General features: G+C 34.5%; 1 protein-coding gene across 1 annotated transcript in view; it reads left to right on the top strand.

Annotated features, from left to right (window-relative positions):
- Positions 1 to 25,977, top strand: part of STAG1 (stromal antigen 1) — a 207,274-nt gene that overhangs the window by 168,943 nt on the left and 12,354 nt on the right. Inside the window, exons 16-30 of the mRNA XM_032226009.1 lie at positions 1,202 to 1,305; positions 2,235 to 2,327; positions 2,419 to 2,508; positions 2,660 to 2,863; positions 5,949 to 6,019; positions 6,377 to 6,464; positions 7,778 to 7,858; positions 10,178 to 10,270; positions 15,199 to 15,373; positions 17,671 to 17,810; positions 18,734 to 18,835; positions 20,273 to 20,421; positions 21,279 to 21,407; positions 23,478 to 23,683; positions 25,777 to 25,948. Coding sequence (XP_032081900.1) covers positions 1,202 to 1,305; positions 2,235 to 2,327; positions 2,419 to 2,508; positions 2,660 to 2,863; positions 5,949 to 6,019; positions 6,377 to 6,464; positions 7,778 to 7,858; positions 10,178 to 10,270; positions 15,199 to 15,373; positions 17,671 to 17,810; positions 18,734 to 18,835; positions 20,273 to 20,421; positions 21,279 to 21,407; positions 23,478 to 23,683; positions 25,777 to 25,948 — 1,897 coding nt within the window. The remainder of the gene's footprint in view (positions 1 to 1,201; positions 1,306 to 2,234; positions 2,328 to 2,418; positions 2,509 to 2,659; positions 2,864 to 5,948; positions 6,020 to 6,376; positions 6,465 to 7,777; positions 7,859 to 10,177; positions 10,271 to 15,198; positions 15,374 to 17,670; positions 17,811 to 18,733; positions 18,836 to 20,272; positions 20,422 to 21,278; positions 21,408 to 23,477; positions 23,684 to 25,776; positions 25,949 to 25,977) is intronic.

The following is a 25,977-nucleotide window of genomic DNA, read 5'->3' on the forward strand; positions in this document are numbered from 1 at the left end:
AATCTCTGCTTTCAGTTTATAATGTTTTAAAAGGGAGATACGGCTTTGTAGAATTGCAACAACATCTTAGCAGAAGTTGATGAATAAGTTCATATTATTTAAAATCAAAGGAACCACTTCAGTATTATACAGGCAACTAGAGTTATTTTGCAGTAGATATGATCCATTGTACTTTGATTTGTAATGCTATTTTTATTGCATTTAGAAATATTTACCTTTTAAGGTTTTATTGCTTTTAATGTTGTAAACCTTTCAGAATCACTTCAAAGTGAGATGGGCAGCAAACAAATTTAATTATAAATAAAGTAAACATAAGAGTTTAAAATATTGGAAGAGCACTTGAGATTTCAATTTAATTAAGTCAGCTTGGAACTGACTTAAAATATTTAAAAAAAAACTATAGTGGTAAACCATTGATAAATTAACTACAAAACATATTTAGTTTATTTAGCCCAAATAATCATTGCTAAAGAGTGGAAATAAATGGATAACATATCAGTGGCTGGATGGCATGTTAAGATCTGGTCTGCAGCTTTATTGAAAAGTCTCTGACAAAGTCCATTGGATGATAAATTAAAGTTAAAGGAAAGAATCATTGTTTTACAAAGAATTTTATTTATATAAGAGATAAGCATTTTGGAAACAACTTCTGTCAAACATTATGGGCATGTTAAAATTTATATCAAATTATATGGAAATTTTGTGTAAGTCAGATAAAATTAATTAATTAACAAAACAATTCATAGATAGCATTTTACCCTGTAAAGTCATTACATGACTGTGTGCAAGTCTTAAACGTTTTGTCATGGATAAGTGAATCACAGGGTTGTTAAGTGACATCTGGCTTCCCCCATTGAGTTTCCTTGTCAGAAGCTGGTTGAGAAGGTTGCAAATTCCAGGGATGCTACAACTATTGTAAGAACATCCTGTTGCCAAGCACTCAAATCATGATGAAATCATGACAGTCATAAAGGTGAAGTCAATGTATTCAGTGCTTTAGTGACTTGGAACAATCCCTTTTTGTTTTTTTAAAAAAAAGTGGTTTTCTTATTTTCAGTCATATGGCTGCTACTATTAATGCTACAGGTTTTAGAAGATAAAATGATTTGTTGTTTAGAATATTGAGCCAAAAATTGTAATATCATTTGCATAGATTAGTTGCCACATTTCATTAGTCCATCTATATTCTTTATCTCTGTAGCGATGTCTGATCGTCAGGAAAGTGCACTTATAGAGTTAATGGTATGTACAATTCGACAAGCTGCAGAAGCACACCCTCCAGTGGGCAGAGGAACTGGCAAGAGAGTAAGTTTTTTTGATACTTTTCTCTTAGACTTTTTGTATGCATGTTTTTTCAGTGATTTTTAATAAATACCTTAATAGGGAAAAAATTATTACAAATGATATTTGAGTTTAATATTCTATTTTGTAAGGACTTTTTTTTATAAAATGCTAATTATTGAGATTTTTTTCTAGAACAGTGACAATTCAGATGCTTTTTGTAATCATGTCCAGAACATAAAATGTTTGCCTTGATGAGCACTCATAATGATAATGGCTTAAGATGCTAGAAAATCTGTCAAATATGTTAAATACTTTGTATTTTTAAATAACTTTACAGGTAATCCTTGGCTAATAACCATTCATTCAATGACTGTTCAAAGTAACAACAATGTTTAATAAGGAGGCTTATGACTAGTTATCAAAGTTGCAGCTATAGCAGAATCCCAAGTCATGCTATCACAATTGGGGAGCTGGACAATTGGCTCACAATTATTATAGTTGTAGTGTCTCATGGTCATGTGATTGACATTTGTAAACTTCACTGCTGGATTCCATCAAGTAAAGTCAATGGCGAAACTGGCAGAAGGTCACAAATGGAGATAACCTGATATAGACTTAACAGCTGCATAGGATTTGCTTAATAACTACCACCGGAACTGCCATCATAACACAGTGTCACATGACATCACATTTTATGATGTCACTTGGTGATGGAGTTACCAGTCCAATTATTGTCATTAAATGAGGACTACTTACATTCTTTCTTATCGCAACATTCTCAGTGAGAATTTTTTTTCCAATTTGAGTTTTAATGGTAGTGTCCTATTAAAAACCAGCATATTAATTTGCAGATTAATTAAGCTGCTGTATAAAGAAGCCACAATTTATATTTTGATTGGCAATATTTATATTACCACTGTTTATGATATTATAGTCCTCCTATTTTTCAGGTTTTAACAGCAAAAGAAAGAAAAACTCAGATAGATGATCGGAACAAGCTAACCGAACATTTTATTATTGCACTTCCCATGCTCCTATCAAAGGTATGTCAAAAGAATGTGATTCAGTAATAATAGTTGTATGATTCTTTTTCTAATTTGTGTATTAATTTTTATTTTTATTTTCTATTGCTAGTATTCTGCTGATGCAGAGAAGGTAGCAAATCTTCTTCAAATTCCTCAATATTTTGACTTAGAAATTTACAGTACAGGAAGAATGGAGAAGGTATAGTACACCAAAATGGAAAAATAATCTGAGTAATACTAATTTGAAGGTTTTGCAAGTATTTGGAATTTTATATTTCTGTGCTCTGTTGTCATGTTTAAGTTAGAATAATTACTTCAAGAATTGACCAAAATTTCTCTTTGTTCCACAGCATTTGGATGCTTTGTTGAAACAAATTAAATTTGTTGTAGAGAAGCATGTGGAATCAGATGTTCTTGAAGCCTGCAGTAAAACATACAGCATTCTGTGCAGTGAAGAATATACCATTCAGAACAGGGTTGACATAGCTCACAGCCAGCTCATTGATGAATTTGTGGATCGATTCAACCATTCTGTGGAGGATCTATTAAATGAGGTTTGCTTGTATCCTGTTTTCCCTAGAATAAAATATCTGCCTACACATTAGTACCAGAACATTATTTTAATTATTTAATTTTTTTTGTTTGCATCCCAGAACATCAAATGAGAACTAAATTTCTATTGTATTGGTGGTATATAAGAGGCCTAGACAGAGGTGGGTGGAAAACCACATGAATATGTTTACCACAGAGAACAATAGAAATATCTTTTTCTGCTTAAAGATATTGTATTATAAAGTGAAGTGATGCAAAGAAATTAGTTCCTGACAGTTGGCCGTGATGGCACAGTGATTAGAATGCAGTATTGCAGGCTAATTCTGCCCATTGCCAGGAGTTTGATCCTGACCAGCTCAAGGTTGACTCAGCCTTCCATCCTTCTAAAGTTAGTAAAATGAGGACCCAGATTGCTGGAGGCAATATACTGACTCTGTAAACTGTTCAGAGTGTTGTAAAGCACTATGGTGATATATAAGTCTAAGTGCTATTGCTATTAATGATATTGTGATTCTAAATTAGTTCCTAAAACATTTATTGCTTCCATTAAGTTTGAAAGTGGAAGAGAAGCCATTTGTATAGTCAAGACCTCTGACCAGAGGTGGGTTCCTACCAGTTCGCACCTATTCGGTAGAACCGGTTCGTCAAATCTACCGAACCGGTTACAAGAGGTTCCACCAGTGGACCCGGAAAGCAGGCCACACCTACAGAAGAGGTTCCAAAAAATTTTGGAAACCCACCACTAGTGGGTGTGTAATGTCCCGCAGTTATCTACACATTAATAATGATCTAGTAATATTTCCTTATACATTTTAGGGACCTTTCCTTACATAATTGGTGTTTTCTTTCATACTTTTGGATTTCTAATTTCTGTTTCCGTTAGTTGGCAATTGCTAAAACCAATCCCATGTGAAAAAGTATTCAAAGCCTTCTTGATTTTAATTGTCAATTTATTTATTCCTGCACATTGTAATATTTATTCATTTACATATCTCTGTTTTTCCACTGTTGTGCAAACACAATTCCAGCAGCTGCTAACATGTGTAAAATTAAATATATATTATACTCTCTTTCAAATAGCCAACAAAATATTTCTGGTTTTAATACCATATCTTGCTTTACGATTGCTTCTAACCACTAATTTCTGAATAGCTACTTGGACCGACCTAAGTACTAATTCATAATTTCATATCCGGTCACATGGGCGGCAAGCCACTCCCACAAAGGAGGCCACACCCACAGAGTAGGTTCCAACAATTTTTGAAACCCACCACTGCCTCTGACCATACTTCTAATAGATGCATTGTTTCAAATTTGAATAGTTTCCATTATTTTTAACTTCTGATCCTTAAGCGGAACAGGAAAAATTGTCATTAAGCAGTGATATGAGCCCCGATGGCGCAATGGTTAGAGTGCAGTACTGCAGGCCACTTCTGCTGACTGCCAACTGCCTGCAATTTGGCAGTTCAAATCTCACCAGGCTCAAGGTTGACTCAGTCTTCCATCCTTCTGAGGTGGGTCAAATGAGGACCCAAATTGTTGGGGGCAATATGCTGACTCTGTAAACCGCTTAGAGAGGGTTGTAAAGCACTGTGAAGTGGTATGTATGTCTACGTGCTATTGCTAAGTATGGGATCACAGACTGCCCCTGATTTTACCCCCCCCCTTTTTTTTTTGCTGCAGTGGTTAAGCAAATAACACATGTTACAAGAGACATTATATAACCACTACTTGTGACCATTAGGCTTCCCTGTTGACTGTAGGATGCTGTGACTATCATAAATGTATAATGGTTGCCAAGTGCCCAAATAATGTAACTGTGGGGATGTGCAACACTCATTAAGTGTGAAGTCTAATCATAAGTCATTTTTTCAGCACTGTTGTAACTGAACAGTTGCTAAATGAATGGTCATTTAAACAAAGGCTACCTGTACATAGAACCCCTTGTTTGCATAGGACCCTTTTATTTGCAGAGAGAAATATCCATTTAACATGAACTTTTATTTCAGAATTAGAATTCAATTAACTTGTAAATACATATTGTAATTATCGACTCATGGAGTAGGAATAATACCATATCTAATTTAAATCGTATGCTAAATTGTTTAGATAATTTAGCCCTTTATACATCAAGTCAATTTTATAAGTGAATAAAGAATATAAAAGTATTGTGTTAAAATTGCAATTTATCTCCAACAATATACATAATCTTCCAAACAAGCCCATATTCCTATTTTTAAGTCTATTTTAATTGGTGATTCTCCATTTTAGAACAATTAATCAGTGGAACAACTTGCCTCTAGAGGTTGTGAATACTCCAATACTGGAAGTTTTTAAGAAGAGATTGGATAACCATTTGTCTGAAGTGGTGTAGGGTTTCCTGCCTAAGCAGGGGGTTGGACTAGAAGACCTCTCAGGTCCCTTTCAACTCTGTTATTCTATTCTATTTTAGTATTAATATTCAACTTATTATTTTCTTCAATATTTCAATAATTCCTGGGGTTATTTTACACTTGATGCAAATTCTTTTCTTTTCTTTTTCAAAATCAGAAAGAGTTAATTTGTGCACCTCAGAATTAATATGAGAATTTATTTTCTAAGAGCATTAGCTAGTCATACATATATCATCATATATGATCTGATTCCTTAATTTCTGTCAAGCATGTAGGTTTTTCATGCATACTTGCATTAGGCAGATCAAATCTATATTTAAATTGGTCAGTAATGCAACAATACATTGGAGAATCTTACTTGCAGTTCAGTGCTGAATCTTGAAGGTATGTATATATGAGACATGTAGTTCAAAAATCCTGTTAATCATTAGGATCTATGTAATATTAGGATATTGGAATATTTGGAAATGGTAACTTTGGTGAAAATTAAAAAAAATGGTAAGGTGTCTCCAGCAGGGCCTGGATTTGAGAATCAGTTTGAGATTTTGTAAACTCTATTGAGTTTAGTTTCTGAAATACAAATCGATACAAATTCTCAACAACCATTGCTATACATAGGTAGGAATCTACACTCTTAAACATAAGTGTAATATATAAATTGCTCAGCCCATGATCCAGTTTGTTCTGTTTCCAGGGAGAAGAAGCTGATGATGATGATGTATACAATGTTCTTTCTACTTTAAAGAGATTAACATCATTTCACAAGTATGTGGCTTTATGAAGTTTTATAGTTATTTAAAAATGGACAGTCATTTATACTGCCAAGAAAAAATAAGCAAAAAATTAAGCAAGATTGGAAGGCTTCTATTGTTAGAATAGATATAGAGATAAACTCTCTTTCCCTCTCCCCCCCTCTCTCTCCCTCCCCCCTCCCCCCCCCCCCTCTGTATGTAGCTACTTTATGCAAGATGTAGGGAAGAAACTTCATAGTTTAAGAAATCATATAGTTTATATGTTGTACTTAAACTCCTAATTATAACAGTGATTTTATTACTGAATTTGTTCAATCTTTACTATATATGTTTGTTTGTTTATTTAATGCATTTTTAATTTCTCTCGAAGTGCTCATGACCTTACAAAATGGGATTTGTTCAGTAACTGCTACAGGTTATTGAGGACTGGAATTGAACATGGAGCTATGCCAGAACAGGTAAATAACAAGTAATGTGTGCTGCTGTATTCATATAATACAATATGAAATGGATTTGGTTGTTTCCCAGTAAAACTGTATATGTAATTTTTTTATATTGCTACTTTTCCTCTTTTTAATGTTATTTTAATAGTACTACAATACTATTAAAGTTGCTTTGACAATTGAGATGGCTAGGCAGATGGCTGGATGGGTGGGTGGGTGGGTGGGTGGATGGATGGATGGATGGATGAATGAGTGAATGAATGAATGAATGAATGAATGAATGAATGAATGAATTTCGTGGTTATCAAAAGTCCATTAAATTGAGTTGGACTTAAGCAATTAAGGCAACAGGTTAGAAACCAGGAGACTCTGCATTCTAGTCCTACGTTAGGCATAAAAGCCAGCTGGGTGACTTTGAGCCACCCTCTCTCTCTCTCTCTCTCTGTCTCAGCCCAAACCACTTCACAGGGTTATTGTGAGGAAAATAGGAGAAGGAAGGAGTATTAGGTATGTTCACTGCTTTGAGTTATTTATAAAAGTAATAAAGGCGAGATATTTTTAATTAATGTTTTTTACATTCATATCCTATATTCATTTGAGGACTGCAAAAGTATCAAGTTCTTTATTTCTCCCATAATTTTTCCTTCACAACAGTTGTATGAGTGGGTTAGGCTAAATGATAAAATGTGCCCCATAGTCCTTCAAATTAGCTTTATTGCTAAATAGAAATGTGACTACTTTAATCCATGGAAAACAGGGTAATTTTCATCAGCAACTTGGTGTTTTCACACAGTTCTCTTGGCACCTGCTAAGATTTCTTGTCCCCTTTTATTTGTAAAGTTTTTTTTTAAGTTTGAAAAATAAGGAGAAAAATAAAAGTAAGAGAAATTGTCATGCTGTTAAGCAAAAATCAGTTTCACAAGTTTCGTTTTAAAGTCCTGTAACAAATTAGATGCATGCTATTGAAATACATAGTTTAAAATTTGGAACAAGCTACTTTAAACCATACCATACATTTTTAATTTGAGATGCTCAGGCTGTATTTGAGCTTTCCTCGCTTTCTTTATGTACACTGAGAGTATATACACCAAAGACAAATACCTTGAGTGTCCAATCACATTTGCCAATAAAGATTTCTATTCTATTCTAAACTATGCAATTAAAATGTCAGTTGATTGTAGATATTATTTGTCCTCCATCTCAATTAATAAATTGATCCTTTGCATAGTCTTAAATCCTCTAAATGCATTGTTTGTAAACAATACTTCATATTTGCTGCAAACTGTGCAAACTTCATACTTATTTGTCTGCTGTGGATTTTGTTTCAGATAGTGGTTCAGGCTCTTCAGTGTTCCCATTATTCTATTCTCTGGCAGCTGGTAAAAATTACAGAAGGATCTCCTTCAAAAGTAAGATACTATGGATCACAGTAAATTCTAACACTGGGAGATAATTGAGTTGATTGTCCTACATTCTTTCATAAATGCCCTACTTCTGGCATCAACAAGACAATATTTACTGTATACAGGTAATGCCCAATTTGCAGTCAACTGTTCAGAGTTACAACAGCACTGAAAAAAATGACATACTACCAGTTCTTGCAGAACTGTCGCAGCACCATCAAATTTGGGGTGCTTGGCAACCAGCATGTATTTTATGTCAGTTGCAGCATTCCGGGATCACATGGCCATTTGCGATCTTCTAAGCCAACTTCCAAAAAGCAAAGTGAAGGAAGGACGTTGGATTCACTTAACAACTGCATGATTCACTTAATTACTTCAGTGACTCACTTAACAATCATGTTGCTTAGCAATAGAAAAATTGGTCTCAAATATGGTCATAAGGACTACCTGTAATACATTTTGCTTTTCAGTTACCCTCTAAGCATATGTTACATGTTTTTCACTACAGCTTTCAAGGGTCATATGGCTCCAGTTGAGAATTACTATTCTATATAATTTGAGCTGGGATTTTTCTTGCATTTTAACTGAAGTATTAATATGTTTCCAATTAAGTCTGCTGTAAGATTATAGCCCTTGTGTCTAGCTTCTTATCTGAAAATCATAGTTCCCACTTACATACAATAGAAAAAGTTATTTATTTTTCTTCACCCAGCCTGCATATACACATTTGTATATCCGCTCTTATGTATTGCACAAATATATAATTAACATAACTAGAATAGACAAATAATCATTTTATTGTGAAACCTTAATAGTATGTACATAATTCATTAGCTGAAGTCCTTATATCACATTAAGTTTCCTCAAGGTCTAACTCTCTGGAAATGAAAAACAATTGCCATGACAGAATCACAGTTTTAGTGTATAGATTTTGAAATTACATCTTCATGTGAATAAAAGTATGTAGAAAAGTGCTTGACTCCCACAAATTATGGAAAACCTTTTTTCCAAATACATTGTTTTTCCCTATTATTTTATACTCACAAAATCCATTCTGTTTTCTTAAATATAATTACCGTTTTCCTAGGTATTGTTAAGCAGGTAGTCCTTTATGTGTGACCACAATTGGGAGCAGAAAATTTGTTAAGTGGTGTAGTCATTGACCATACCTGATTTTATGACCTTTTAGCCACAGTTGTCATTAAGTGAGATATCACGTAATCATGATTTGTTACCCTCCCTGCTGGCTTCCCTATTGACTTAGCTTTTCAAAATCCAGCTGAGAAGATTGCAAATGGCAATCATGTGACCCTAGAATTCTGCTACTATTGGAAATGAGAGCCAGTTTCCAACCACCCATGGCTTATTATAAGTCATTTTTTTCCAATGCTGTTGCAATTTTAAACAATCAATAAATGAATGGCTGTAAGTTGAGAGCTCCATGTATATTTATTCCCCCCCCCCTCTTTTGGGGGGCACTGCAATGGCCATAACTTTGGGGATCAGTCATAAGTCTATTTTTTTCACAACTATCATAACTTTGAACAATTGCTAAAAATATTAGTCGAGGACTACTGTTCATTGAATAATATGACTTGGTCAAGCCTGGTTTTGGTTTCATTTTGGAATTATATTGCAAGATATATTGATAAATATATAGGTAGACTTTTCAAGTTGTTAAAGACTATTTTTGAGAAAGGTTGTTTATATTGAGCATGTAGATTCGCCAAGGGAGTTATATTGAGAGGTTGGAAAAGTACTGTTAACTAGACATCATAGTCTTGATTCAGAAATATTTAATGTTTCTAGTTTTGAAATTATTTTCTAAAAATTAAAAATTGGCATAATACATTTCTTTTTGGGCATGGTATCTCTTTTATGTCCTATGAGAATAGACATTTTATAATTTTTAATAAATTGTTATTGATTATATGAATATTATTTATTAGGGTGATTTATATTATTAGTATATTGTTTAGGTTTATGTGTCTATTTTATTTCTTCTTGGTATTTTCTTTCACTTGATATTATCATTTCATAATAGGAAAAGAATCTCTTAAATATTCCCTTCTGAGGCATCGAAATACAACTTTAAAACTAGGTATTGCAGTAACTCTGTCCCATCACTTTCCAAATCTGCTTACTGCAGGTCTATTTTATTCTTGGATTTTATTATTTAAATTGTGATATTGTGAGCCAATTTAGAGGCGCCATCTGCAGCTATTATTCCACAGTACATTTTCTTTCTGTCTATTCTGAATATTTTTTTCCTGAAAATGTTGACTGATACTGAAAATTGGATAATTGTTCATATGTTTCCTCTAGGAAGATTTATTGGTATTAAGGAAAACAGTCAAATCATTTCTGGCTGTCTGCCAACAATGTCTGTCAAATGTCAACACTCCAGTAAAAGAGCAGGTAACAGTTAAATACAAAAAACATGATGACAGTATTTTACAAACTGTTATATATCTTATTTCCTACAAAAATCCCAACACTAAGCTTTCTCTATCAATTTGGATAATTTGTAAACTTTTAATATTTGTTCTAATTTAATTTTGCCTATTCTGGGAGCCTTTTGTGAAGGTTAGATGTAATTAGTCACACAATTAATATGGTTTCATTCTGAATTAAAATTGAGGTCTGGCTAGATATTGGAAGTTAATGGAGTTCCAGAGTTTATTTCTAATTGTGTTTTCATATTAGTTTCCTATATTTTACTTCTGGTTTTGGTTACTAATGAAACATGCAAACAAAAATTTAATTGAAACTTTTTGCTATTAACTACTAATGCTATATCTCTTTCTGATTGAAGGGTAAAGATCATTTACTTTCCCCTTAACTTCCATAAGCACTCTTTTAAGTATATAATATAATATTTGTGTATATGCTTTGCTGGATGAGATTTGTGATTTTAAACATTTCTCATATTAAAACTTGAGTAATTTGCTCACCATACTTTTTAAAACGCTGCTTAATTTTTTTAAAAATCTACATCTACAAGTATACTTGCTGAAGTGTTTCTCTTAGTTATAAAAGTGTTCTTCAATAATAACAACAACAACAACAACAACAACAATAATAATCGCAAAATACCAGGACTTAAAAATCGAAATTCAACGACTATGGCACAAACCAGCAATGGTAATTCCAGTGGTAACTGACACACTGGGTGCTATTCCAAAAGCACTGGAATTACATTTAAAACAGTTAAAAATTGACAAAATCACCATCAGTCAAATGCAAAAAGCCGCACTGCTTGGATCTGCACGCATATTACGAAAATACATTACGACGTCCTAGGCCCCTGGGTTGGGCCCGACTAGTAACCAATGCCAAATCCGGCGAAACAACTGGCCGCTGTGATACAATTGTATAATAATAATAATAATAATAATAATAATAATAATAATAATAACTATGCCACATAGTTGGATCATAAAATGCTTAGAAACAACTGGCATTAGCAAAAATATTACATCCTTTACTGAAAAGGCGATGAAACAATGGAGAACTGAGTTGGCAGTAGGGAATGAGATCTACGGAATGGTTAATATCAAGCGAGGAATTTTCCAGGGTGATTCACTTTCACCTCTTCTCTTCATCATCGCAATGATCCCACTATCAATAATCTTAAAAAAAATGAAATTAGGCTACCAAAAAGCCAAAGAAGCTGAAAAAATTTCACATTTACTATATATGGATGATTTGAAACTCTATGGAAAGTCAGAAATAGAAATCCAATCATTGACAAACACAGTCCGAGTATTCAGCACCGATATTTCAATGCAGTTTGGCATGGAAAAATGCGCCACTGTATCCATAAAAAGGGGCAAAATCACTGCATGTGAGGGAATTGAAATGCCCAATGGCCAATTAATTAAATGCAAAGAAAATGAAGCCTACAAATACTTAGGCATTCTGCAGTTGGATAACATCAAGCATGGAGAAGTAAAAACTATTGTCAGGCGAGAGTACACCAACAGAGTTAGGAAAATTTTGAAATCTAAATTGAATGGTGGAAATACAATCAAGGCCATAAATACCTGGGCAATACCAGTTATAAGATACACAGCTGGCATAGTTAACTGGACACAAGCTGATTTGGACCTTTTGGACCGAAAAACCAGGAAACTAATGACAATGCACTACAGTTTACATCCACGTGGTGATACTGATAGACTGTACCTGCCCCGAAAATCAGGTGGCAGAGGATTATTACAAGTGAAGCAAACAGTTGAAGAAGAAAAACATGCACTGGCTGATTATTTAAAAGAAAGTCAAGAACATCTATTAATCGAAGTAAAGAACAAAAATCTACTGAAGGCCCAACAGACGAAACAAGAATACAGAAAAGATGTGATAAAATCAAGAATGGAGAGTTGGCAGAACAAAGCACTGCATGGCCAATTTCTGGAAAAAATAAAAGATAAAGTGGACAGTGAACAAACTTGGTTATGGTTAACAACAGGTACATTAAAGAAAGAAACAGAATCACTAATCCTGGCTGCGCAAGAACAAGCTATCCGCACAAATGCCATTAAGGCCAAAATCGAAAAATCCTCTGATGATGCCAAATGCAGACTTTGCAAAGAAGCTGATGAAACTGTTGATCACATACTCAGCTGCTGTAAAAAAATCGCGCAGACTGACTATAAATTGCGGCACAATTCAGTAGCACAAATGATCCATTGGAATTTGTGCAAAAATTATAATATTAAAACAGCAACAAACTGGTGGGAACATCAGCCTGAAAAAGTCACAGAAAATCAGATGGTCAAGATCTTGTGGGATTTCCGTATACAAACCGACAAAATACTGGCGCATAATACACCAGACATCACACTGGTTGAGAAAAATAAGGTCACAATCATAGACATCGCAATACCAGGTGATAGCAGGGTCGCTGAGAAGGAACATGAAAAAATCGCAAGATACCAGGACTTAAAAATCGAAATTCAACGACTATGGCACAAACCAGCAGTGGTAATTCCAGTGGTAATTGGCACACTGGGTGCTATTCCAAAAGCACTGGAATTACATTTAAAACAGTTAAAAATTGACAAAATCACCATCAGTCAAATGCAAAAAGCCGCACTGCTTGGATCTGCACGCATATTAAGAAAATACGTTACGACGTCCTAGGCCCCTGGGTGGGGCCCGACTAGTAACCAATGCCAAATCCGGTGAAACAACTGGCCGCTGTGATACAATTGTATAATAATAATAATAATAATATGGTTTGGAAATATTATTGCATGAGTGCTGCCATACTGGTTGTAATAACTGCCTAAGGAATCTATATGAAAAGATATGGAGAAACGATTATGAGGAAGAAAAGATGCAAATGCTTTTGTTTTTGTATTTCATCTTCATTACAATTACGAGTGAACATAGAAATGAACTCTTGAAAGAGTTGAAGATTCATTTTCAGAATATATTGCATAGCTTCTTTGTTGCTGTTGTCATTGGATGACGGTATAAAAAGTATAAAAAAGCAAATAGACTTGCTACTTTTCCTAGACATTTCTTGGTCTCAGTAACCTTTCTGGGAAAGGAAGAGGAATCCCAAGAAACTGATTAGAATGTAATGAATTCAGTAATTTATCTTTTACTGTTTTAAATTTTGGTCCAGATTACTTCAAGAATTATTCCTGGAAATATTACTGCAGAATGTATCTCTAATTTTTTTAAATTATGTTTTTATTAATCATTTTTGAGGGGAAAAAACATGAACAAAAAATTATGTAGAGGTCCTCAGTCATCCAGGTCATGGTTGTCCCAAAAGTGCTTTTTCAGGAGGCAGCTGGACTTTCTTGTTTTTTCTTTTGAAGACATTTTGCTTCTCATTCAAGAAGCTTCTTCAACTCTGACAGGATCGTGGAGAATGGAAGGATTTATATTCCTTGCAGACAGCTGGTAATCTGCATACTTTTAGAGGGTCTTTGAAGCACTTGGAGGTTTATCTGTGTCCTCAAGGTCACCTGAGTACTGCTCCTGCTTCCTGTACTCTGCAGTTTTTCCTCTAAAAATCCATTCCTATTCTCATACCATTAAAAGGGTGTTCATCCCAAATTGTATAGCTATGCCCATCCCTGCGCCAGGCTCTTCGGAAGCCTGTTCGCAAGAGAGAAGCTGCCCAGCAACCCCCCTCTCCAGCGGGGCAGAGCGCCACTCACCAACCCAGTGGTATCCCGAAGGCGCCAAGCCACGGGAGCTGGGGGGACCAGGTGATCCAGGTAAGAGCCGAGGTGGCGCAGTGGTTAAATGCACTGCCATCCCAGCACTGAGAATGGCTTCTTTCAAACCCCAGAAGTCTGCTGCCGAGTCTTCTGGGAGTCTTCCAGCAGTTGAGCCACAACCATAGAGTAGGAAGCACACTCCCAGAGCAGCCAGTGCCAGAAGACTCTCTGCCCCAGCAGACTCGGCAGCAGACTTCCGGGGTTTGGAAGCCAGAGAAGAATCCATGCTCTGTGCTGGGATGGTGGCGGTGCCCTTGCCCTGGCCCAGGTCGTGGTGAGGCTCGGAGGAACATGAGCTGGGGGCGGAACAGGCGCTCGCGCAACTCCTCTCCAGCTGGGCAGAGCGCCACTCACCAACCCAGCAGTATTCCAAAGGCTCCAATCTGTGTGAGTGCCTGTTTCCCCCCCCCCCAACTCCCCCAGCTTGTTGCGTTTGGGATACACTGAATCAGTGAGTAGCGCTCTGCCTTGCTGGAGGGGAAGGCTTATTTTTTTTGGGGGGGGGGTATATTTTTGCCCACCTCAAAAATCTGGCATGGCCTTATTTTCAGAAGATGTCATATTTTCGGGGAAACATGGTATATAATAACAACCCAGAAGTGTAGTCATAGCCCACTCCTAACTATCATTGTCGCTGTAATTGCTGCCTAGGAGAAACAGGCCAGAATTACTGTTGCTGCATTGCAAAAGAATCCTCAGCAGATGTCAGGCAGAGTTGTGGCCATCACCAAACAACCAATAAGCCACTTACAATACTGCCTCACCCAAAGCTTCTGCTGCTTCGACAAAAGCAACAGCTTCCAATTCATAGATCAAACCAGGTCTCACTTCCTCCAAACCAACAAATAGCTTTGCCTCTCTGACATTCCAGAAGCTATTTGAAAGTGCTGTGATATTCTGGACCTTCTGACACCCGGCCTCACCAGTCTAGCTATCTGCACCTAACAGATAGTTCAACTATGCACAACCTATTACACATTATCCATAACTTCCTAAAATTCTTAAGTTAAAAATGTAGCCACATATGGGTTTACATTAGAATGTTATAACCTGAGCCTTTTTGACATCTGTAACATAATTGATTAAATTGTTTTTGTATTTCAGGCTTTTATGCTGCTCTGTGATCTCTTGATGATTTTTAGCCATCAGCTGATGAGTGGAGGCAGAGAAGGTCTTCAACCTTTGGTGTTTAATCCAGATTCCGGTCTCCAGACTGAACTTCTTAGCTTTGTAATGGACCATGTCTTCATTGACCAGGATGATGAGAACCAGAGCATGGGCAAGTATTAGTTATTTTGATGTGTACTTATAAATAAATAATTGCAAATGGTTAGGAAACACCCCCCCCCCCAGCTTTTTTCATAAGTTGAAAGAACTAGAGAAAATCACAAAAATACAAAGACCTGCAAATAGAAATAGAATGACTGTGGCAAAAGAAAGCAAAGATAGTACCAATAGTAATAGGCACTTTGGGTGCAATCCTAAAGAACTGGAGCACCACTTGACAAAAATCTCTATCAATTGCAGAAGGCAGCTTTGCTTGGAACAGCTTACGGTCCTGTGACTATACCTGTAATACCTTCAGACAACAACATTGTTTAACCCAGATCCTTAGGAAGGAGGCTTGATAGGTGGATAAAAGTGCCAAACATGTGGCTGACTGTGTGACCAACAATAATACAAATAGCAATAATAAGCTGGTCTCTTCAAATCATCCTATCTCATGCACAAAAGAGAAACAGTAACAGAATTAAAGTAAGTTCATAGCATTTCTGAAACATAATAAATGTTTGGGAGAAAAATATAACAATCAATGGTAACATCTCTCTTCTCCCTCTCCAACACACTGTGAAATCCAAGTATAGCTAATAACTATAGAAGACTAGTTGGTACAGATAATCCCTCAGGTACGAATGTTCATTTTGTGAATTTTCACAACAGGTTTGTTCAGAAAGGGTACTTACATTAGAAATTCAAAACTGCAATCAAAAAGAGGCCTCTGTAGCCATGTGACTTGGATTCAGTCACTGCTGCAATGGTGGCCATTTTTAACTCTGTAACTTGCCTGTGCCTTTCGGGGTTAAGACATACAATTTCCTGAAGCCAGCAGGTTTTTTTCTTTTTTTTGTTCCTGGTCACATGGCCAAATAAGAGCCAGTGATCTTTGCAGCCAGTGCAAGTTAGTTGGGGGTAGGTGGGTATTAGGGTGTTGCATGGGCTTGAGGACTAGTGCTACAATTGAGTGCTAGAATTACTCTTGTAAGTGTTTTAAAATATTCTTTTTTGTTATTCTATAGCATTGTATTGTTTGTTTGTAAGCACTTTGGGAACTGTTGTGCTTTTTAAGTACTATATTTTGCAAACTATTGTGTTTGTTTGCATTTGCCTTGAAGCTGCTTGTCGAAATGCTAGTCAGCATCTACACAAAGCATTCTATAACATTGTGTTTCTTTGCTTTTATTTTGAAGATTATATTATTGTAATTTGTAGGTTTTAAATTTAAATTGCCTCTAGAGGTTGTGGTGCCCGATGTCTGGAAGCTTTTAAGAAGAGACTGGATAGGCATTTATCAGAAATACTCTCTTGTGAGAGCAGTGGGTTAAACTAGATGACCTCAAGGTCCCTTGCATCTCTGTTACTGTTGCAAGCCAAGAGTTCTATAAATCCTTCCGCCATCTGTCTCTGGGTGCCTGGCTAGAGACTCTTAAGCTAATTAGTGGAATGAATTAATTAGGTTTTTTTTTAAGCAACTACAGTCGGGAGAGCTGGGTAAATTACCACCTCAACGCCCTCTGAGCAGCTGTCTAAAGAAGTTTGAGCTAACTAGTAGCAAATGAGTTTTTTAAAAAGCAACCGCAAACTCTGAGAGCCTGCTGGCAACTGGAAACTGCTGATAAGTGGTGCTGGGAAAGCCTTTCAGTTCAGTTAACGATGGCAGTGATCAGTTAATGAATCAGAGGAAATAGTAAGTCAGATCTTCATTTAATGAGCCATTTGATTCCATTAATGAATTTAATTTTAAAAATTCATAAAAATTGAGTCTGATTCATTTAACAATTTTATTTTACTTATGAACCTAATGAACAGGCTCAATTAGGTTCATACCTCGAGGACTACTTGTAGTTTCAGGAGCAAAGGAGGAAAGGGGCCAGGGCAGTGGTGAAATTCAAAGTTTTTTACTACCGGTTCTGTGGGCATGGCTTGGTGGGAGTGGCAGGGGAAGAATACTGGAAAATCCCCATTCCCACTGAACTCTGGGGCCAGGCTGAGGTGGTATTTGCCAGTTCTCCAAACTACTCAAAATTTCCACTACTGGTTCTCCAGAACCTGCTGGGTTTCACCCCTGAGGCAGGGAGACTAAATGTAATTGAGTATCTAGAAAGAATGCTGCCAATCAAATCTTGGCCAGGAACAGTACGGTATTTTTAGGAACTTTCTCTTGTTGCTAGTTAACAACGATCATAACATAACTATCCCATCATATTTTAGAGAACTGTAGAATGTATCTATTAGGTAAATGAGAAATAATGACATTAAAAAGCAACTGTATTTTATTTTATTTTATTTATTGTTTAGAGGGAGATGAAGAAGATGAAGCTAATAAAATCGAAGCTTTACACAAGAGAAGGAATCTTTTGGCTGCCTTTAGTAAACTTATAATTTATGATATTGTAGATATGCATGCGGCAGCTGATATCTTCAAGCATTACATGAAGGTATGATTCTGTGCTCTGTTACTTTGTCCTAACAAATCAGATTTCCCAAAATATATGGATATATCTAAGGCTAATTTTATTTTGGTGAAAAGTCAGGCATGCATTTTAAAGTGATCCTCCATTTACTTAAGTGTGGTTGAAGAGATCCTCTTGAACAAAATAAGATGAAGTATTCAAAGCTGCATTAAGTAGGAACGAATCATTGAAAAGTTTCCAATGCAAAACTTCCATTATAAATACGTCTATAATTTTAACTCTTTCCCAGTGAATAATGTTCTTGAGTACTTTGTCCAAAATATTTACAATTGAATTATTTTCGTAACACTACAATTGAAAAATATTACTTTATAGTTCTTGATCTTGTGCTTTGGAGTCAATCCTCATTCCTAACAACTGCCTAAACAAATCCTTTTCTGGCAAGATCATCAGAAATGATTTGCCATTGCCTTCTTCTTAGGATTGAAAAACAATAATTGGTCCAAAGTTACCCAGCTAGCTTTGGGCCAAAAGTGAGTTCAAACATGGGGCCTTAGCTACTGTACTACTGGGTGTAACTGGATTTATTTCTTTTTGTTAATGATCATTATTTTTTAACACTAGAATTCCCCCATACTATTTCTGCATAGCAGTTATCTTGACTTTGGGTTGGATCTTAGGTCTTTGCATGGAGGTATAATGAAATAGAGGGAGTTTTTTATACACAAAATCTTACCTTATGTACAAAGAGAAATTCAGTTGGCAGTATAAAACTATTTAACTTAACACGATTCGAAATTAGCATTTATTAATTAATTCTCGTGTAGGAGGGATGGTTCATTAGATAAGACAATTTAAAACCCCACATTAAGGGTTGATTAAGAAAAAGATAGTCAATAAAAATTAAATGCATTGTTAGTTAAAATGTGCTTTTTTCTTGCTTTTAGTACTACAATGACTATGGTGATATCATTAAGGAGACATTGAGTAAAACAAGACAAATCGATAAAATTCAATGTGCAAAAACTCTCATTCTCAGTTTACAGCAGGTAAAAATCTTTAGCCCACACTAATTCTTAAATAAGTCTTGTATACAAATAACTTTCTTCATATATTTGAATATTCTGTTGCTATCATGTGACCATAGCATAGAGTTTAATATGAATATTTATAAACTATTACAAAATTTCTGATTTGGATAATCTGGAACAGTTAGAAATTGTCATCTATGATCAGTTCAGGACTACATCATAAAATTATTTTATTTATTTCTTAATTTATAGCATCCCCTTCCTTATAGGAACTCAAGGCAACATTCTGCTATTTTTCTCCATAACAACCACCCTATGAGGTAGGCTGAACTAAGAATGACTGGCCCAGTGTCATCTAGAACTAAACTATAGCCTGGATCTGTCTGATGCTAGTCCAGGATCTTAATCACTTTATAGCAATAGCAGTTAGACTTATATACCGCTTCATAGGGCTTTCAGCCCTCTCTAAGCGGTTTACAGAGTCAGCATATTGCCCCCACAGTCTGGGTCCTCATTTTACCCACCTCAGAAGGATGGAAGGCTGAGTCAACCTTGAGCCGGTGAGATTTGAACTACCGAACTGCAGCTAGCAGTCAGCTGAAGTGGCTGCAGTATTGCACTCTAACCAGTGTGCCACCTCGGCTCTTTATTCTCATTCAGAATACATTAATTAATCATAGATTAATTTTGACAAAATATATGTGAACAAAAAGGCCGTACAACTCATACAATACAGTTAAAATAGAAAAACAGTGTGCTCCAATTATTATCTTCCGTATGCATATTTAGTATCACATTTCAATAATTTTATTATATAGTACTTTGGTCAGCGTTATGAGTTAAAAGCTTGTTGCATTGCAAGCTTAGATAAAAATTACCCAATTTTTTAAATTTTTTTAAAAGAAGATTGAGAAACATGATATTACAAGTAGTGTTATTACTACTCTTTCACATAGGGGAGAAAGATGGAAATACTTCTGTAACTGTTACTTCATAGTATGACAGAATCCCATTGCTGAATATAACTGAATTAGAGAAAAAAGGCGGAGGGGCTCTTTTAACAAAACAAAGGCAATCCAATTTTTCCTAATAAACATTTACTGAAATGTATGTCCATATTTTACAAATGATGTTGAGAGAATACCTGAAAGCCTACTAATTAAGAGTAATCTAAAAATCATACATTATTATTAATGCAATCAAACATTATAATGGTCTGTCCTGCATACTAATCTCCACATAAAAGGATAGACTATATACATACATAATTAATACATACATACATACATACATACATACATACATACATACATACAGTAAGTTTATCAGATAGTTTCCATTATTCATTTCTTTCTTTTCTAAGATCTGTTGGAAACCACAGCTCTAAGCCCTAAATATTGATGTAGAATGTGCCACTATATCTGTAAAGATTTGAACTTTCAGTTCTTTCTGCAGCTATTTAATGAGCTTGTTCAAGAGCAAGGTCCTAACTTGGACAGGACATCTGCCCATGTCAGTGGCATTAAGGAGCTGGCCCGTCGTTTTGCTCTTACCTTCGGTCTGGACCAGATAAAGACAAGAGAAGCTGTAGCCACGTTACACAAGTGAGTGGCAAGGAATGTGTTGAAGTCAAGTAATGTCTTTTTTAAAATAGGTTATAAATATGTCCAGTAACACTACACATTGTTTTATTGAGTGTGTGTGTGTGGGGGGGGGTATTGCATTGGTGCTTAAGAGAATAATTAGGCTTTTGTAATAAATAGTTATAAAAGTTGATTGTTTAAATGTTAGTCACATTTTCTAAACAGCATTCTATATTGTATTACATTTGTTCTAAGCAATTTGAAGAAATGATTCATAAATAGCAATCACTGCATATTAGTTATCACTATGTGTATGACCTCTAGTGTAAGTAATAAATGCTCTAAAATTATTTTAATGTATAAAAAGAAAAGTTGTAAAAAAGTTTAAAAAGAAAAAACCAAAAACAGGAAGAGGATACAATGAAAATATATGTTACATTTAATTAAAATAATTTCCCCCTGATATTAAACGTGCAATTTAACCATGATTACAAAAAAATACTGTTGAATAGTCTGTCTGTTTATATCTATGGAAAACCAGTTCATCAAGATAAATACTTAATCCAGGATTGTAAATCTGTGGTCACACCACATTTCTAATATTGAAGGCAACCATTTGTTTGTTTGCTTGCTGATAAATCTATAATTTTTCATAAAATCTTAACTTTTTGACATATACTTAAAAAATCCATCCAGTTCTTGAAACTCTCCTGATCTTTGTAGTAGCATGTTAAGATATATAAAGATATTATATTTAATATGGATAGTGATGCATTGAATCATCCTTTCTTTTTCACTGCACCTGGTATTTTATTTGAAGTTTGTATAGAGTTTATAACATTTGATACAGTTATTTAGTTCTTAATATCTTATTACAGAGATGGCATAGAATTTGCATTTAAATATCAAAATCAAAAAGGACAGGAATATCCACCTCCTAACCTTGCTTTCCTGGAAGTACTTAGTGAATTTTCATCTAAATTATTACGACAGGACAAGAAAACTGTGTAAGTAATAGATTTTGCTGATTGTAAGCAACTTTATTTATAAATGGTATCGAAGTAAAAAGTATGGTTTAATTGTACATCTACGGTAATTACAATTTTTATAAATTTATGTAAGAAAGTGTTGGCATCGAGGTTTGTCTTAAATTGAGAGAATTCTGATATTCTCAACAAAATCTCACTGTTTGTTTTACCATATTCTATTTTCATTCTCTGAACATTTATATATCTTTTACCACTAGAGAGGAGGTAGACTTTATTGTAGTCTAGCATATACATTCAGACAGGAAACACATTTCTGAGATAGATATTGGTAATGAGAAATAGAATCAAATTGAGTTTATTTATGGGTAGTGCTGCTTTCTTCAGCAGTCTCTCTTCCCCACTGTAATAATCACTTTCTCAGTGTAGAGGAAAAGAATTGAAGCTCTACCAAGTTGGGTTGAAGGAAAGGAGGAAAAGATAATATTACATGAATAACTTCAGTGTTCCTTCAAGCTTTTGGGTTGAATCCATGTTATTTTGCTTAATTTCCTTGACCATACTGAGAAAGCCAATGCATATTATTTTATTTAATCCATCATCATCCTAAAACTTCTCAGTAATATGCAGTAGGCATAAAATAGTCAATTTAAAATTGGAAACATATTCAAACAAAACAAAGCATAAAAACATTAGAACTGACTACATGTCTTTTAATATGTCTTGGAAATTTTAAAATATTTATCTTAGCACTGAAGTTATTGCATCAGAACCAATAAATATTTTAACTTAGACGGCATTTGAGAGATAGAACACCACCATTGAGAAAAGCCATCTTTCCAACAAATGTCTGTTGGCAAGAAAAAAACATTTTGCTAAAGAACTTAAGATATGGGGTTACTAGCATAAGAAAAACATGTCATCTTTTCCCCTCCATGACTCTGTCCTTGTAGATCAAATTTTACATTATGAATTTTGTGCATATTTACCCTGTTGGTGTGCTGTATACTTTGTGCTAAAATAGTTGCTACAAAAAAAAATCTTACAAAGAAAACAAAAATCATTTGTAGCTGCTTAGACAGAAAATGTTGTGTTTTTTTTTTTTTAAAGCATTTTCACCTATGGCCTTGTCAAGCCTCGTAGCATTCAATAAATCTATTGTACACTGACCAGACTCATTTGTGAAATGGGCAGCCATATAAATATAATACATACATACATACATACATACATACATACATACATACATACATACATACATAAATGTAGAGACATATAAAACAATAATTATTAGAAGAAAATAATTATGTTTCTTATAATTTCTATTGTTAGAATTTCTTCAGACATATGGGAAAAGAAAGTGTATAAAGTCACTCTGTGACTGATGTGATGAATGTACTTTCCAGAGCATTTTTCATGTTAGTCTGAATATAGATGTAAAGTTTCTGCAATTTTTTTTCATTCCCTCCCCTTCCCAAACAATAGAAATATATGTGATATTCCTTGTTATATTGTACCACTATTTACTGATCTAAATTCGTTTTATGTTATGAGAGCAAACAGTGCAATATGTGTGAAGTTATTTTCTCATAGAGTTATCTTGTCTTAATTTGTTGAGTTAAAAAAAGACCTGGAGGACTTTTTAAAAAAAATCTAAGCTTTCACTTCTGTGGTCTTGAAATAGAGTCATTGGCAATTGTGTTCTTAAGGCTTTAAATTATTCTTCTGGAATACATCTTTTAATATGTACATTTCCATTTAATTTCATATTCCTTGATCATTTAGATTTTTTAATAGTTTTATTCAATCAATTCTTGTGTAAGTTAATATGTTTCGCTAAGCTGATATTGTATTAGCTCTGAAAATAAATGTCATATATGTAGTGTGTGATATATTTTTATCTACAAATAATTGAGTTATATTGCTAGCCCCCTAAAAAATTAGAGTAGATCTAACTCTTAAATCAGGAGTATAGATTATAGATAATCCTAATGCAAGGAATGAATAGGTATTTAAAACAGAAGTTACTTGTAGCTATAGTTACCTATTTTAGTCATTTGTTTATACTCGTCTCTCTCTTCTCTAATCCAGTCACACATATTTGGAGAAATTCCTAACAGAACAAATGATGGAAAGGAGGGAAGATGTATGGCTTCCATTGATTTCCTATAGAAATTCATTAGTGACAGGTGGTGAGGATGATAGGATGTCTGTGAACAGTGGGAGCAGCAGTAGCAAAACTTCTTCTGTCCGAAATAAGAAAGGTCGACCTCCACTTCATAAAAAAAGAGTTGAAGGTAAATGTGGCTTTAAAGATTATATATTGTAGTCAGAATGTTAACTAAAAATATGACTTATTCATGATTTTATTTGGTTCAAACGGTTTCTGAAAATTAAGCTAACATTTGTTTTTGAATCAGTATATCAACAGAATGGAATATTATTTCATTAATGCTTTCCTCTGACAGAAATAAAGCAATACAGATAGCCCTTGACTTATGACCACAGTGGAGCCCAAAATTTCTGTTGCTAAGTGAGATGGTTAAGTGCACCAATTTTTGCAAAGAAAACCTAATTACAAGTAATTTACTACCAGTAATGTTTATTCTTCATTCTTTTCTAGCCTTGAAAACCACATTTGTTTCTACTACATGCATACAGACTCATATATTGCTTTCTGTTCTTAAAATGTTTCACTTTTTTCTCTTTGAGTATCTTATAAATTCTATCTAGCTATGTCTGGAATTTTTGGATTTCCCAATTTGATTTTAATGTCTTCAACCCATGTAACCAAACCCATTTCAATATTCAATCCACATTCATTCATCACCTGATTTTTTTCCCTTATCTCTTCTTGACCTCACATAGTTTTTAATTAACCCATTCCTATTGCAGTTATTTTTTTTCCTATAATACCAATTTTTCTTTCAGCATTCAAAGGTGGGCAGAAATATGCTTTTATATCCAGTAGTGTGTATTTATTTTAAATATTTATGTAAAATATGTTTTAACATTCAATACAAACCATCTGCATGTAGAAATGCACCCATATTCACATTAATTCAATTAAGATGGTCTGATGTCATCATAAGCGTTTCTTAAATATTTATTCAAAAATATATTAAACACCCTAAGGTGTAACATCCCAGATCTTTCTCTTAATGCTCCCTGCTGAACTATTCATTAAGCATTATTTTTTCTTTAAAACATGACTTATTTCCATGTTACCCTGCATTTTCACACAAGCAACCAAACTTCAATTCCATATTCATGCAAAACATTGCAATTCAGATCTTTTCACTGTTTCATATTTTGTAAAATGAAGAAATATACAATAAACCCTACTTCTCACATTGATACATTTCTCAATTACTTGCTATGTATCTTCATGCTTTCAGTCAGAATTCTGCTAAATATTTTCCCAGGCATGCATAATAAACTAATTCTTTCATAGCTTTATTCTTAATTCTTTTTCATTTGCTAGAACTCTTCTTCAGCCTTTTTCATCCATTTCCAATAAAATCATTCCACATTTTTGTCTCTCTTTTAATATTAATTGTCCCTTAAATGCCTTCTTTATATCCTTGAAACTTATTTTGCTTTGTATAATATCATTCTCTCATTATCTTTGCAGCTGTCATCCTGTTTATTCACAATATACATTTATTCACATCCACGTTCTCTAATATTCTACCAAGCACTGTACTTCCCTCTAGTGTAACTCCACTCCATTCAGTCTGTCCAAGCAACTTCCACTTTCTCTTTCCTCACATTAACTCTCATTTATTTTGTTGGGAGATTATTTTTTAATTAGGGTTTTAGGCATATATAGGTGCGCGCGCACAAACACACATATACACACATACATATATACATACATACCCACATTTACAGTGTCTTCAGAAAGTATTCAGACCCTTCGCATTTCTAAAATTCTGTTTTCACTTTATCATTATGGGGTAGTGGGTGTAGAGTAATGAGGAAAAATGAATTTCAACAACTGTAGAAACATAACAAAATTGACAAAAATGAAGGGGGTTTGAATACTTTCTGAATGCAGTGTGTATGTGCGTGTGTGTGTGTCCGTGTGTGTATGCTGCATTATATTTAATAAGATTTCAAATAGATGATGATTTAACTATTTTTTCATGTTGGGATTGCATTTCATTAGTTGCTTGCTTTATTAATTAACCAGTAATAAATTAAGGTTGATGTGTTTATTGGAATAAAATCTGGAAAAGTTGCTATATAAATTCATCTTAATGTTAAATAAAATAGAAAATTAGATTTTGACTTTTTTTAAAAAAATCTGCTTCAATCTATATATTGTTTTTAGCCACATAATTGCACAAAATCCTGTTTACTATAATAGTTTATTGTTATGTATCAGATGAGAATATTGAAGGCTCGTGGCTGAATAGAAACGACAGCATCCAGACCCCAGGTGCTCTACAGGCACCTCAGCTCACTTCAACAGTGTTGAGAGAAAACACTCGACAAATTGGGGAGCAAATACCAGAGCACGAGTCAGAACCTGGATCTGAACAAGATTTTTTAAACAAGTATGTACCAATGAAATATTTCTGTAATA

This window comes from Thamnophis elegans, chromosome 10 (assembly GCF_009769535.1).
Source record: "Thamnophis elegans isolate rThaEle1 chromosome 10, rThaEle1.pri, whole genome shotgun sequence".
In the NCBI taxonomy this organism is placed as follows: domain Eukaryota; kingdom Metazoa; phylum Chordata; class Lepidosauria; order Squamata; family Colubridae; genus Thamnophis; species Thamnophis elegans.